This window comes from Magallana gigas, chromosome 8, assembly GCF_963853765.1.
Source record: "Magallana gigas chromosome 8, xbMagGiga1.1, whole genome shotgun sequence".
NCBI lineage: Eukaryota > Metazoa > Mollusca > Bivalvia > Ostreida > Ostreidae > Magallana > Magallana gigas.
In genome coordinates this window covers 29,835,835-29,849,973 of record NC_088860.1, presented here as the reverse complement: position 1 = coordinate 29,849,973, position 14,139 = coordinate 29,835,835, and the positions used below count along the sequence as shown (strand labels likewise).

The 14,139-nt window shown below is 34.2% G+C and overlaps 2 protein-coding genes across 3 annotated transcripts; both read left to right on the top strand.

Moving 5' to 3' along the window:
* The first annotated feature begins 333 nt into the window (after positions 1-333).
* Positions 334-8,140, top strand: LOC105335995 (uncharacterized). Of its 2 annotated transcripts, XM_034474052.2 has the most exons (7): positions 337-573; positions 1,571-1,643; positions 1,765-1,914; positions 3,836-3,880; positions 5,714-5,785; positions 7,317-7,388; positions 7,616-8,140. In XM_034474052.2, the coding sequence occupies exons 2-7, from the start codon at positions 1,583-1,585 to the stop codon at positions 7,945-7,947; spliced, it is 732 nt and encodes a 243-aa protein (XP_034329943.2). In that variant the 5' UTR covers positions 337-573; positions 1,571-1,582; the 3' UTR covers positions 7,948-8,140. The 2 variants fall into 2 exon arrangements, with proteins under 2 accessions (XP_065926244.1, XP_034329943.2); XM_066070172.1 differs by lacking the exon at positions 5,714-5,785 and having other exon boundaries at positions 334-573.
* A 1,639-nt stretch (positions 8,141-9,779) lies between these two features.
* Positions 9,780-11,398, top strand: LOC105336120 (uncharacterized). Its single transcript, XM_011440300.4, has 5 exons — positions 9,780-9,954; positions 10,176-10,272; positions 10,398-10,529; positions 10,637-10,701; positions 10,846-11,398. The coding sequence occupies exons 1-5, from the start codon at positions 9,868-9,870 to the stop codon at positions 10,930-10,932; spliced, it is 468 nt and encodes a 155-aa protein (XP_011438602.3). The 5' UTR covers positions 9,780-9,867; the 3' UTR covers positions 10,933-11,398.
* Positions 11,399-14,139: the final 2,741 nt, after the last annotated feature.

Genomic DNA, 14,139 nt, shown 5'->3' with positions numbered 1-14,139 from the left:
CTCAATTTGATTAATTCTGATGTCTTAATTTTGCATTCCATTTGTAACACCGACATTTTGCTTGTTTCTTGCTTCCTTCCTAAGCGTAAAAAATCTCTCTTTGTGGAATTTTAAATCAATTTTTGTTAAGCATACATAACTCGGTGCTTCAAATTTTCAGCTACATGGAATAGCAGATCTATATAACACTATTTTTTCACACAACGATTTCCAATTTGCATCTGACAAATGACCGCTGTTTACTGATCGTTTCTGTGTCGATTGTATGTGTCATGATACATACAGGCTTCCTGTTACGACACACAGTGAATACTCCCGATCTAGTTCTGTCGAGATGAGTGATATTTATCTGCAAAATGCATTGTTTCGCCCGATAATGATGGTATAAAATATACCTTATCTTTTAAAATCTGAGCCAAAAAAATGATTGATAGTATTTGCATGACAAATTCAGAACAAATACGATTATAATCTCCATGCACCTGATGCTGCGACTGAATTACTCGGCTCGTTGGCATACAGCTTCATCAGCGGTTGTCAACAGTTTAATTTTTCTATCAGCGGTTGTCTTTGGTAAGTACCATTTCAACTTTTCTATTTATTCCGGTTGTTAATGTCATATTTATTTTAACTGAGCATATACCAATGTGAACCACGGCTTTGGAATATTCGCAAAGCAGGCACGTAGCATCGTTTTTGAAAGGGGGGGGGGGGGCAGACTCATCCAAAAACTCTTGACAAGCAAAAAAAAAAGAAGAAAAAAAAAGAAGGAAAATTCAACTTTTCCAAAATCTTCAAAATCCTAATCCGGGGGGGGGGGGGGGGGGGTAGTATATTACTTCAATTTCACTCCTCGTTTCCTTATTTTCATATCAATTTTTTTACATACTCCCAAAAAAGTGGGGGGGGGGGGCAACTCCATGATAAATCAATTTTTTATATGTAAATTTTAAAAAATTTGTTGCTGCGAGAAAAAGTGGGCTGCAAAGTACAATGTATATATATGTTTAGTTATACATTTGATTTTTTATAATACAAAAATATTGGGTCATTGATTTAAGTTCATAAAAAGGAAGTTTTCTTTTTCTTGAGATAATAATTATTTGAGATTAAGACCGCGGAACGTCCGTGTCAATTTGTTCCCGCCCATTTCAAATGTTTTGACTGTAACAAGTGAAACTGACGTAAGCTGTATATTTCCAATCTTGCCAGTTAATGTTCCGCGGTCTTAACCGGAATAAATAAAAAAGTTGAAAAAATCAAGAAAGAGAGTGAAATAAGCATGCAAAAGTTTTGAAGTATTTGTTTAAATAGTGTTAAAACGTGTATATACAGCATGATTTGGTTGATTACAAAACCTGCAGCCTCGAAATGATTACTTTGATTCATAAATGATTTTAATTTTCATTTGAAATATCATTATGTTTGTACTTTGATTGAATCTGACAAGCAATTTGTCCTTTATCTCTCTCCCTATCTTTCTATCTTTTTCTCTCGTATTCTCTCTGTCTGAACCCTTTTTTATTTAGTTCTCTCTCTTTTTTCTCATGTCTTTTTTTTTCTTTTGTAGATATGATTCAAGATGCATGCTAAAGTACTGCTTATAGTTGTAATTTTAAAAGGACTTGCACAAGGTGAAGAAGGTAAGATACGTCACGTGCTTTAATAGTTATTGGGCTAATATTTTGAATTTAGAATTATACAACAGCTTGTGTTAATATCAGAAATATAGAAGATTTTTTTTCTTTTTTTCGTCCTTTGAAGAATGTATTGCGGGGCTGATAAAGGGCCTATGTGACTGCAGTAAATACGATATTTGTGTAGACGGGCACTGGGTGGAGCAGACGGTACAAAATAAGTACGCCGACATTTGTGAAAACTGTACGGAAGAAAACACTCGCAACGGGTGCTCCGGTAATGCAAGTTTCCATCGATAAAATTCAGTTGTTTGAAATTGTCATGTCTGTTCTACAATATCTTCTTTAAAAATTCCTGTCACGGAATACACTTTTTTCCATTGCCATCAAATGGTTTTGGAGACTGGGGTTTTTATGCCAAGATATTGGGAATTTATTGGGAATGATAATATTGCTACTCTATATATTACGGTCCAGACAAGGAGACATGTTTAACACGCAATTGCAAGGGTAAGGACTCCTCTTAAAAATGCAACACAAGGCCCCCTACTCCCTCACTTGTTTTTACCTACGTGAGGGCTTAAGGTAAAGGGTTAAGACAAGATTTGAGCTCAAAATTTTAATTTTATTTTTCCAGTTTGAGTGTTTAGAAGGGTTAATATGGGTATATTTGATTGCTTTGTCAATCTTTGAAAATCAAAAGTTGTTAGCAAAATACAGAGTTTGAAATTCATTGTTTTATAAACAAAGCTCGGGCCTTGTTATTGTTTACATATGAGTTTAATTGGTTTCAACTAAATGTTTCTTTCTTCTGTTTATTTATGAACACATTGAATCAGTTTATTTTCTTTGCCTTGAGTCATTTTGTCACAGAAATGGTACTTCCACATTTTAGGTTATTTGTAACCAAATATAGGACTCGAGCTTTGTTTACATACCAATGCTTTTTTGCCTCTGAATATTTTATACCTTGACTTCTAACTTTCAAAATTTTGTCAATCATGTAAAATGCGCAAGTAAACCATTGTATACATAAAATATGGAAAATAAAATTTTGGTTTAATATCGTGTCCAACTCCCTTAAACAATGCATAGACCTCACAACGTACTGAAGTGGTATTAAAATTCAATTAATGCTGTCAAGGTTACCTAGTCTGTCAATCGCTTTTGATGGAAAGAGATCGACAAATTCATTTATTATACTTTCATGTTAAATACTGAAATCTGATTGGTTTAGACGCAGTTGGTAATCCGTTCTATTACCTTTAGCGTTAGGAACACACTTGGCAACGGGTAACACTATATAAATAGTGCCTGTTTGGGGGGGGGGGGTAACAGTTGAAATTGACACCCCGAGGAAACCATTGTCAACCGACGCGAAGCGGAGGTTGACAATGGTTTTCGAGGGGTGTCAATTTCAACTGTTACCCTCCAAAACAGGCACTATTTATTTTATTATACTGAATGTCTTAATTTAAGGGAATGTTTTACTGCTTTTTTATAGAAATGACGTGAATTTTACGGCGAACCGTATGCGCATAATTTACGCACATGTAACAATTCGTTGTGTTACCCGTTGCTAGGTGCGTTGCTAACGTTGAGGGTAATAGAACGGATTATCAACTGCGTCTAAACCAATCAGATTTCAGTATTTAACATGAAAGTTTGATAAAACGAATTGTTACATGCGCATAAATTATGCGCGTATGGTTCGCCGTAGAATTCACTTTATATCTGTATAAAAGCAGTAAAATTTTCTTTAAAATTAAGACATTCAGTATTATTAAATATATAGTGCCTGTTTAGGAGGGTAACTGTTGAAATTGACACCCCTCAAAAACCAACTTCGGCTTCGTGTCGGTTGACAATGGTTTTCTCGGGGTGTCAATTTCAACAGTTACCCTCCCAAAAAGGCACTATTTATATAATGTCTCATTGAAACCAAGTACCATCAGTCAGTGAACGAATTAAGCAAAAACATCCACATTTCCACTGTAGTTGGAAACGATCAAGAAATGACTTAAGTTTTCAAATTAGTTACCTAAAGTTATATCAGAATCTTGTAGAAAGATAGATATCTTTCTTTATCTTTTTGTGAATTCTAATTTTCTGAGAAATGAAAAAGAAAACAAAATCGTACTTGGCGAAATCTGTTTGAGCTTTCATGACTCTTGAATATGCATATTTTGTGTTGGCAGCTAGTCAGAGTGAAGTGGTGTGCGCGATCAGCAACTCTATTCAAAGTAAGGAATTTTGGGCACGATGGGTAGTTTTTAGATTTTGATTTGTAAATTTATTCCTCTGTTTGATGTGGTCTCTAAAAATACCAATTATCGATATATCATACCCCACACAACAAGTTACGAGAAGTATAATGATGTTTTGTTTGTTTGGTTTTGTTTTTTTTTGTTAAGTTTGTTTTGTTTCGTTTGTTTGTTTGTTTGCTTTTTTTAACTGCTGCATGGAGTTTATTGGAACAGTGGCGGTATTTTCGACAAAATGTGTGGCTAGATCGGTAGATGTACATATTGTGGGGAAATTCTAATTCTATTATTCTTCTGGGAATCTCGATCCTTTTGTACTTTGAATATTGCCCGTGTATTGGATGCAGAAATGAACAGTTTGTAAGTCCAACTCTAAAACAGCTGAAAGGAAATGTAAGAAACTTTGTAAGTATTTAGGACACAATGTGTAGATGTGCATATTACCAGGACGTTCGAATTCCATTAATTTTCACGAAATTCCGGCCCTTCTTAACTTCGAATTTTGACCAATAGTAAGGAAAAATTTGTCAGCGCAACTCCTATCAAACTCCTAGGTACGATTCCAGGGTACTCTGTTGATATTAAGGCCATAATGTGTAGATGAACGTTACCAGGAAATTCCGATTTTATTAGCTCATCTGAGCTGAAAGCTCAAGTGAGCTATTCTGATCACATTTTGTCTGTCGTCCGTCTGTCTGTCCGTCTGTCTGTAAACTTTTCACATTTTCAACATCTTCTCAAGAACCACTAGGCCAATTTCGACCAAACTTGGCACAAAGCATCCTTAGCCTAAGGGGATTCAAAGTTTTGAAAATTAAAGACCACGCCCTTTTGCAAAGGGAGATAATTAGGAATTTATGAAAATTTTTGAGAAATTTTCAAAAATCTTCTTCTCGTGAACCATAAGACCAGGAAAGCTGAAACTTGTGTGAAAGCATTTTCAGGTAGTGTAGATTTAAAGTTGTGAAAATCATGACCCCCGGGGGTAGGGTGGGGCCACAATGGTGGGTCGAAGTTTAACATAGGAATGTATAGAGTAAATATTTTAAAATCTTCTTCTCAGAAACTAATCAGCCAGGAAAGCTGAAACTTGTGTGGAAGCATCCTCAGGTAGTGTAGATACAAAGTTGTGAAAATCATGATCCCCAGTAGGGTGGGTCCACAATGGGGGTCAAAGTTTAACAAAAGAATATATAGAGTAAATCTTTAAAAATCTTCTTCTCAGAAACTAATCAGCCAGATGATTCTTTATAATTGTTAAGACTTTGGCCCCAGGACAATTCTTTGGCCTCACAAGAAGGTTCAGAGTTTGATGTAGGTTTATTTTTGAGAACTGCAATACTCAACATATGATAAGACTATAAAATCATCCTGTTAGAAAAGGGACCAATGATCATAAACATAAGAATTTCCAGGGGGGGAAATGGATTTTATTTATACAGGATCTACATGTATTATTGTACATTGTAGAGATAGTTTGTATTATGACTCCATTAACCTGATTTTATCATACCTGTTGTTCCTCAGGTGAGCGATGTGGCCCATGGGACTCTTGTTTTTTGTTTTTTTTATTTTGATTTAGAATTTTGTTTTTGTTAAAGATAAAATTATAGCTGTGCATACTTACAAATAACTAGTATCCTTTTATTTATTACGTGTAGCATTGTCAAGTAATATGGGAGCGTGGGAAATGTGATCTTGCTCGTCTTTTCTTTCATTTTAAAATAAAAAACGAAACAAATAAAGGCAAAAACAAATCAGAAATAACAAAACAAAGCAGAATATGATTAATTCATTCTTGAACTTTTTCAGACCATACATCTCCAAACAGCGAAGATTCAACAGGTTCAACGACATTCGCCTCTATATCAGAAGAAACAACAGGTAACGTTTTTGTTACATGCTTCAGCATAATAATGTTACGCCGACAAAAAACATACATGTAAAAACTTTCAATATCATACAATTTTTTAAGCTCGTATATTTACATCTTACGGAAACGTATAGTTAAATATATCTTATAAAACTAAAATCAGCGGTGGTCAGTGTTAATTCTAAGAGTATTAGCGCAAGCAAATTTTGCTTTGTGGTTTTTCTTTATTTCAAGAAATACATTACACACACAATAAAGACATACATTTCAAACGAACAATGTCGGCGACGATCGGTAGCATATTTTAATTATTGCACGGAACAACTAAGAAAAGATTGTGCAATCTGAGCATATTTTGTGTCCAATTACATTGTTCCATTTTTTTTTCAGATCCAAATTTACTAAAATCGCTTTTACTTGTTTTGTTTTTTTTACTGATAAGGTAGTTGACAAAAAAAAGTGAGTGGTCGAATTTGATCATTCATGTGCATGGTCGAAATTATCCCAAGACCGGTCGAAATTAACCCGCATGACATGTTTATTTACTTTTCTTCATATTCCTGTATACAGTGACAGTTTTCACTCGAAAGTAGAAAAATACGTGACAGAAAAGTAATCCGAACTATCTTAAATGATTTCAAACAAGCTCATGGGAATATCGTACAAAATTTGAAACTAAAAGCTACGTATCGGTAAAAGTGGTCGAAATTACCCCGTTCTACCCTAATGATGTTTTTTTTTATTTTACTTTATTTTTTTGTTTGCTTTTTTTTAACTGCTGCATGGAGTTTATTGGAACAGTGGCGGTATTTTGGACAAAATGTGTAGCTAGATCAGTAGAAGTTCATATTATTGGGAAATTCTAATTCTATTATTCTTCTGGGAATCTCGATCATTTTGTACTTCGAATTTTGCCCGTGTATTGAATGCAGAAATGATCAGTTTGTAAGTCCAACTCTTAAACAGCTGAAAGGAAATGCAAGAAACTTTGTAAGTATTTAGGACACAATGTGTAGATGTGCATATTACCAGGACCTTCGAATTCCATTAATTTTCAGGAAATTTCGGCCCTTCTTAATTTGGAATTTTGACCAGTAGTAATGAACAGTTTGTCAGCGCAACTCCGATCAAACTCCTACCTACGATTCCATGGTACTCTGTAGATATTAAGGACATAATGTGTAGATGAACATGTTGCCAGGAAATTCCGATTTCATTTTTTTTTATTTTGATTTAGAATTTTGTTTTTGTTAAAGATAAATTCATAGCTGTGCATACTTGCAGAATTTTTATGTGATGCTTTTTGGTGAGTTATGTTCGTTTTAAATCTTTAAATCAAATTACTAGTATCTTGTGTATTTAATACATATCCTTTCATTTATGATGTGTAGCATTGTCAAGCAATATGGGAGCGTGGGAATTGTGATCTTGCTCGCCTTTTCTTTCATTTTAAAATAAAAAACGAAACAAATAAAGGCAAAAACAAATCATAAATAACAAAACAAAGCAGAATATGATTAATTCATTCTTGAACTTTTTCAGACCATACATCTCCAAACAGCGAAGATTCAACAGGTTCAACGACATTCGCCTCTATATCAGAAGAAACAACAGGTAACGTTTTTGTTACATGCTTCAGCATAATAATGTTACGCCGACAAAAAACATACAAGTAAAAACTTTCAATATTAAAGTTGATGTACACAGGATTTTTTAAGCTCACGTAAACATACAATGTATATATTTAATTCTAGTTACATGTCCGTGAATTGATACGTTATCTTTTTTATTTGAATCACACTTTTGATAATCAAAAATGATTTGCTTTGTCACATATTTAGCAACCACCGACGTTCAAATGTGTCCATGCCCATGCGAACTTGAAGACCAGATTGCCTTCTGGGAAAATTCATCCACCCGAGGAGATGTTGAAAAAATGCTTGTGTCTAAACTAAACCAACTTAAAAACGAATTAACAATCAATGTCAGTGAGCTAACGTCCAGCAAAATCAAGAAGACATGCGCCCCGGACGACCGGGTGTCGGCCTCAGTGACCGGATATGTGGGTCTGGTCTTCATGGTGGTGGTCCTAGGGGCTGTCGTCATCCTTGACATGCCTACCTTAATCCTGCAACTCCGCGGGCTCCTCAGAAGACTCAAGTGTAAACACTGAGTCGTCATGCAGTTCTATTCTATCTTTTAACAAATTAGTGAATTGGTCGTAAAAAGTAAGATCGATCAAGTAACTATATAATAACCCAAAGGTTTATAGGGGAGCGGAGTGTAACAAAACCCCTTGACTAACGAAGAATTGTTCCTTTCAAAGTCTGGTTGTTGTTTTCTTTTAATAAAAGGACAATTTCTAACCATGTGCATAGACATATTTTCAAGAACACAGCGTTTACAAATTGAAAAAAAAAAAAGGTTGATAGTATCAAACCCTCAACCTAAATGTTTGTTTTTATAAGGTTTTATAAGGTCTTGTGCACAAACCATTAAGCCATTTCAGTCATAATGATGATAATATCATGAATGTTATTTAATTGGGTATAGTCCACTAATGCATTTTCCATAGGCGGTAATGTTAACGTTCATAGCTCCGGCCCTAATTTTCGTTCAGCAACGATGGACCTCTTGAATGAAAGCTCATCAAATTGTCTCTTTCCTGTTAAAATTTCGTGGTTTGAAGTCAGATTCGTTTTCCGGCAAAATGCGTCTGTATTGAAAAACTCTGAAAATGAAAGTAAAAGTAGGGAATTTCTCAGTTTAGGAAAGGGTGTACATCAAACAATTTCAATTCTTTTCTTCAAATGATAATTCAATTTTGACGCTTGTTTTTAAAATTGAAAATCCTCTTTTCTGACATGTGTCAAGCACTCTGATTTAAAATGTCCCAATAAATATATATACACTCTGAAAGTATAGGAACTATTTTGCTTAAAGGCACTACTTTGTTCCTACCGATTCTAAAAATAGTTAGAGGGATATACCCAATTGCTATATGTGACTTTCGCCACGAATTTACGAACTTGGATTATTTTTCTAAAATGTTCAATTGTTTGGATACAAAATGATTTTTTTTTTCAGATTCAAACATTATCATAAGCACTCCTAACCTTATTTCTACATGTTAGCATATACTTGTACCTTTTTTTTAATTTTGATTTTTTTTTAATAACATTTATTTACACATATACGTTAACGTCGCCCGTTTGTTCTCAATTAACTCTGTATGTAATTTTTAAGATGCAAGTACAACTTTATAAGTTTTCTTTCTCAGACACGTGTTATAGTCTGTCCCAAGATATTTATGCAGCGCATTTGGACGATTTTTAATGAAAATACACTTACCTGTGAAAGAATTGCAATTGAAATAGTTGAAAGGGATATTTTCCAAGATAATTTCATTGACACATTATCATCTTTCACTCAGAAAAATTCACAGGAACGAAAACAGATTCCTTACGGAGATTTATAATGGGGAATGTTTACATCTTTTCTCCATTCGGAATACACTCGGAATACATCGCGCAATATTTCAACGTTATCATCCGGGCTTGCTGCAATACAAAATCTCCGTAGACATCACATTTTTTATCATTGTATTGAAACCTGATAAGCTAACAGGGGCGGTTTGATTGGGAAATCTTGGAAATTTTTCATACTTTTGAATGAACATCGTTTGAATCCTGAGGTATTTATAAATATCAAGCAATTAAGCCAAATGTAAATCCAAAATATCTTGGTACAGAGTATATAGCATCATGTTCTCAACATTGATAAATGGGCGGGTCTTTATAAATGCGCCAATCAGAATATTTGTTGCGAATCGCAATTATAGAAGAACAAAAAAAAAACCACATTTTAGCCAATATTTGGACACGAAACAGAAGGTTAATTAAATCATTACACTTTCAAAGTCGGGAAAAATGACCTATTTGGTTTTCTTATTGCCTTCATTCGTGACGTCGTCTTGCAACGCATCATAATATCATGACGTCACAAACGTTGCGAGTTATTATCGTTGTCTAACAACACCAAAACAAACGCTCTTGTTGGAACCTTGTCTAAAAAGTTTGATTGATTTGTAAATATGGAGAAAGTTGGATTCGAGACTCGATTGCGGTCACTCCTGATGGAATACGTGTCCACTACAAACACACGGACAATGACTCCAGTGGTGTGTTTGCTTTTTATATCCTAGCTGTTTATTTTTGTTTTGGTAGACTGAAACATCTTTATAAATTATATTAATATCTTTGCATAAACTGACTTTCTTGGTTTCTGGACTATAGTTTTTAAAATTGTTTCACAGAGAAAACACATTCTGTTTGTATAAACGTCCATGAACTTACAGATTGGTTTCTGAACTTCAGTATTTTTTACTGTTTTGTTTTACAGACAAAACACATCCTGCAGCTATTGATGTTTCTGTACGGAGAAGAGAGTTTCAGGGAAACTGGTGGATTCTCTTATTCTAAGAACAAAAATGTTGCTGGTATGTAAATACATGTGTAACAAATCTTTCAATCTAATCTTCTGAAAAAAATTTCGATTCCCTTTTCTGATGATCTATAATTATAAATTGATTAAATTAATCAAAATTATAATCTTCAATTTCAGACCTTCAGAAGAAGTACGTTCTGTATGGCTATCTGTTCATGGAGGCGTTGAAGAAAAACACGATAACTGAGACCGACTTGACCACACTCCAGAGAATGTGGGGGCAGCACCTCCTGTCCCTGGTCAACAGCGGTATGATACATTATGTTTTTATTTGGCTTTGGTCCTTTTTTTTTAAATTAAAATCTTTCACAATAAATTTTGCTCCATTTTTATGCATGTCTTTTCCCTCTCCGTAGAAATGGTAAAGACAGCTGAGAAATACGAGAGAATTCTTCATGACAGCGGGGAGACAGTTTTTAACGTAAATATATATATATACATTTCATCAAAATTTAACGTTAAAATTGTAAACGATTTTTTCCATCGGTCAATTCATTTCTACCTAATTGCTTTTGGCAATGCTGAACATCACGTTTAATCAAATGATTTATTCTCTATCCTGTAGATCAAACGATTTCAGCGACATCTAGAGATGATGAAAACCAGCGATCCAAATGCAGAGGACAGAACGAAATCCAAAAAAGTCACGTGACAAAACTTGGAGTTGGCCCGTTTTGCTTCCGAAGACCCAGATTTCTTGAGAGACTCACAATGTCACTGAAGAATAAGTTTGGCCGAGGAGATCCGAGAGATTTCTTGATGCTGAAGTTCCAAGACATTCAGTAAATTATGTGGCGTTTTAGTCACCTGGCTATTGATCTTACTTGTGGCGTTTAAGTCACGTTGCTGTTGAACTTTTAATACGGATTTTCGTTGTGGCCTTTTAGTCACCTGTCTATGGATCTTTGCTGTGGCGTTGTAGTCACCGTTGGCTATTGAACTTTGTTTTCGTGTATGGATTATTCGTTGTGGCGTTTTAGTCACCTGACTTGGTCTATGGATTATTGTTGTGGCGTTCTAGTCACATTACTATATGGATTTTTGTTGTGGCGTTTTAGTCATTTGACCATGAATTTTTGTGGTGGCGTTTTAGTCACCAATAAATTGACTTAATTTTTTGTTCTTGTTTTGTTCTTATTTTTTTTTTAATATTCATCTATATGATAATATACTAACAAATGTTTTGAAATAAATCCATTAAAGTTGTAGATAATTGTTACATGTCGAACGATTAAATGTACACGAATTGCGAAAAAAACATGTATCTCTGAAACAATAAAAATTAATGATTTCTTTTGGTGATTTATGCGGGATATGAAGGTGGCAATATTGCAGCGTTAGCGGCTATTGTTATACTTTCATGTTAAATACTGAAATCTGATTGGTTAAGACGCAGTTAATAATATTTTCTATTACCCTCAGCGTTAACAACGCACTTAGCAACGGGTAACATTAAAAAATGTTACATGCGCGAAAATTATGCGCGTACGGTTCGCTGTAGAATTCACGTTATTTCTATATAAAAGCAGTAAAATTTTCTTAAAAATTAAGACATTCAGTATAACAAAATAAATACTGCCTGTTTGGGAGGATAACAGTTGAAATTGACACCCCTCGAAAACCATTGTCAACCTCCGCTTCGCGTCGGTTGACAATGGTTTTCTCGGGGTGTCAATTTCAACTGTTACCCTCCCAAACAGGCACTATTTATATAATGTAATTTTTCTCTGTAATGATCGCTACCTTCATAACCCGCATGAATCATTTAAGAAAAGCATTTCAATGTTAATATTTACATTTCTTTCTTAACAAATTAATAAATTGATTTGAAAAAGTAAGTTAGCTATAATAAGAAACAGCCAAATCGTCTTCTGTGAGACTTTGAGTCTGACATCATCATGATTATTTCGTGCAGTCTGTGGTTTTTCTAAGGTCGCTGTAGGTTTCGCGCAATCGATAAACGGGGCGTGTAGATTTCAGTCTGGTTGATTCTATATAGTATATTTACTTCAACTGTGTTTTTCCATTAAATTCTGTGCTCTTTAATTAAATGCTTCTAAATGCAACAACTAATCACTGCGTATGAATTTACATGTAATTTACATAAGTACATGTAGTTCTCAAACAATGATTTCTATCCTATCGGTTAAAAAATATATTTCATGAATGTTGACAAAACACCATGTTTTACAATTAATCAACAAAAAGGTTGACTTTATTGTTAAAAACAAAATTTCAAGAGTTATTTTTCATGGATTATATTTTCATGCTTGTCGATCTCAACACTCTACGTCTTAACCAGTTTAAACCGGTTTTGTAAACAGCTGTTCTTGCTGTTACTAATTAACTCCCTCCGTGATCTACAATTTATATCGATTTATTTAAGTAAATAATTTATTTCATCAGTAAGGGAATGTAAATATAAGCATTAAATGATTTATTTTTTATGTCGTCGTGTCAATAACTGCCGTCAGTTGAGCAGACAAGTTATCATAACGCGCTAACGCGCGTTATTCAATTTTTCTGCTCACCTGACGGCAGTTACTGACACGACGACGTCAAAAATAAATCATTCAATGCTATACTAAAAATGAACATGGCCATTGAGCCCTTTTATCGCAAATCTAACATGGGTGTACACGATGCGACCGATCGAGTGATGCGTTGAGTGATGACACTATTGAGTGAATGTAACTGGTTAACAATTTGAATCGCGAGTTGCAGTTTATAAAACAAGCATTTTCATTGGCCGTTTTATTACCCCGCTCACTCTGACATGCTTACGTGGTTTTAATAATTTATGCACCAACTGCCGACAGTGTCCTTTCAAAACTCTGTATCAGGACTGCAAAAACTCATTCACTGCATGCAATAGTTGACTAAGAGTTCTCACAACAATCGCTTCTTGTTTTTTATGGTGTAAACAATTGTTAAAAACACACTATTTAAACATGTTCCCCATTTTATTTTTCAGCGTTATGCTTCACCGATAAATTCAATAATTAATACTGCCTGAACTTACATCGACGTAAGTTCAGGCAGTATTTATTTTGTTGTAGCTTATTCCAAAGAATTCACAACAGATACTGACAATAAATATTATATAAACTGCATGTTATTGAACTTCAACCGATCAATGACACAAACACCTACTTTTACAAGTGTGCATCTGTTTTCAAACATAAACAAAACTTGAAATTTACGGCACGAACGTATTCAATTTTGGACTGATCTGTGATTAACCAGATTTTTTTTAAAAACTCAGCCAGTCTGTAAAAACATTAATTTCATTACATGTAGGCCTACCTCAAAATTTACTACAGATGTTGACGCTTTACTTGCCGCTGACTTTCAAACGCCAACAGACGTCGAATTTAAAATTCACGTGCAGATCGAGTCGCCAATTTACAATTTTGCAAAGCTAGTGGCGTAGGTTAGTGGGTTTCAATGATTTTCAGTACAGATTTATTGTAAGCAAATAAATGAAGATAAATGTCATAAAACCTTCAATGGATTTCACGGTGTGTCTATCCGAATTTTCCATCGATTTGTAATCCTTAAATAAGTTCAATATACATTATATACATATATATATTTGAAGGATTGTGTATCTTACATAACATTAGGAAATGATATTGAATCACACAAGATCTTTGTTGAAAACACTATCACTGTTGTGAAGAAAGATAACTCGTGTATGCTTTCTCTGAATGAGTAACTGTATTTCAAAAAACACAAAAAATGAGTTGTAACGAACGCTTTCTGTTTACTAACAGAAGAAGGATTTTTATCTGTACATGTACATATAGATCAGGTATCGCTTCAATTATTGAATTGAAATTATAACGGAATATATTAG

Coding starts and splice junctions, on each gene's coding strand:
- LOC105336120 (XM_011440300.4), top strand. CDS start 9,868: ATGGAGAAAGTTGGATTCGAGACTCGATTGCGGTCACTCCTGATGGAA. Junction 9,955..10,175: donor CACGGACAATGACTCCAGTG/GTGTGTTTGCTT, acceptor TTTGTTTTACAG/ACAAAACACATCCTGCAGCT. Junction 10,530..10,636: donor CCTGTCCCTGGTCAACAGCG/GTATGATACATT, acceptor CCCTCTCCGTAG/AAATGGTAAAGACAGCTGAG.
- LOC105335995 (XM_034474052.2), top strand. CDS start 1,583: ATGCATGCTAAAGTACTGCTTATAGTTGTAATTTTAAAAGGACTTGCA. Junction 1,644..1,764: donor ACTTGCACAAGGTGAAGAAG/GTAAGATACGTC, acceptor CGTCCTTTGAAG/AATGTATTGCGGGGCTGATA. Junction 3,881..5,713: donor GATCAGCAACTCTATTCAAA/GTAAGGAATTTT, acceptor GAACTTTTTCAG/ACCATACATCTCCAAACAGC.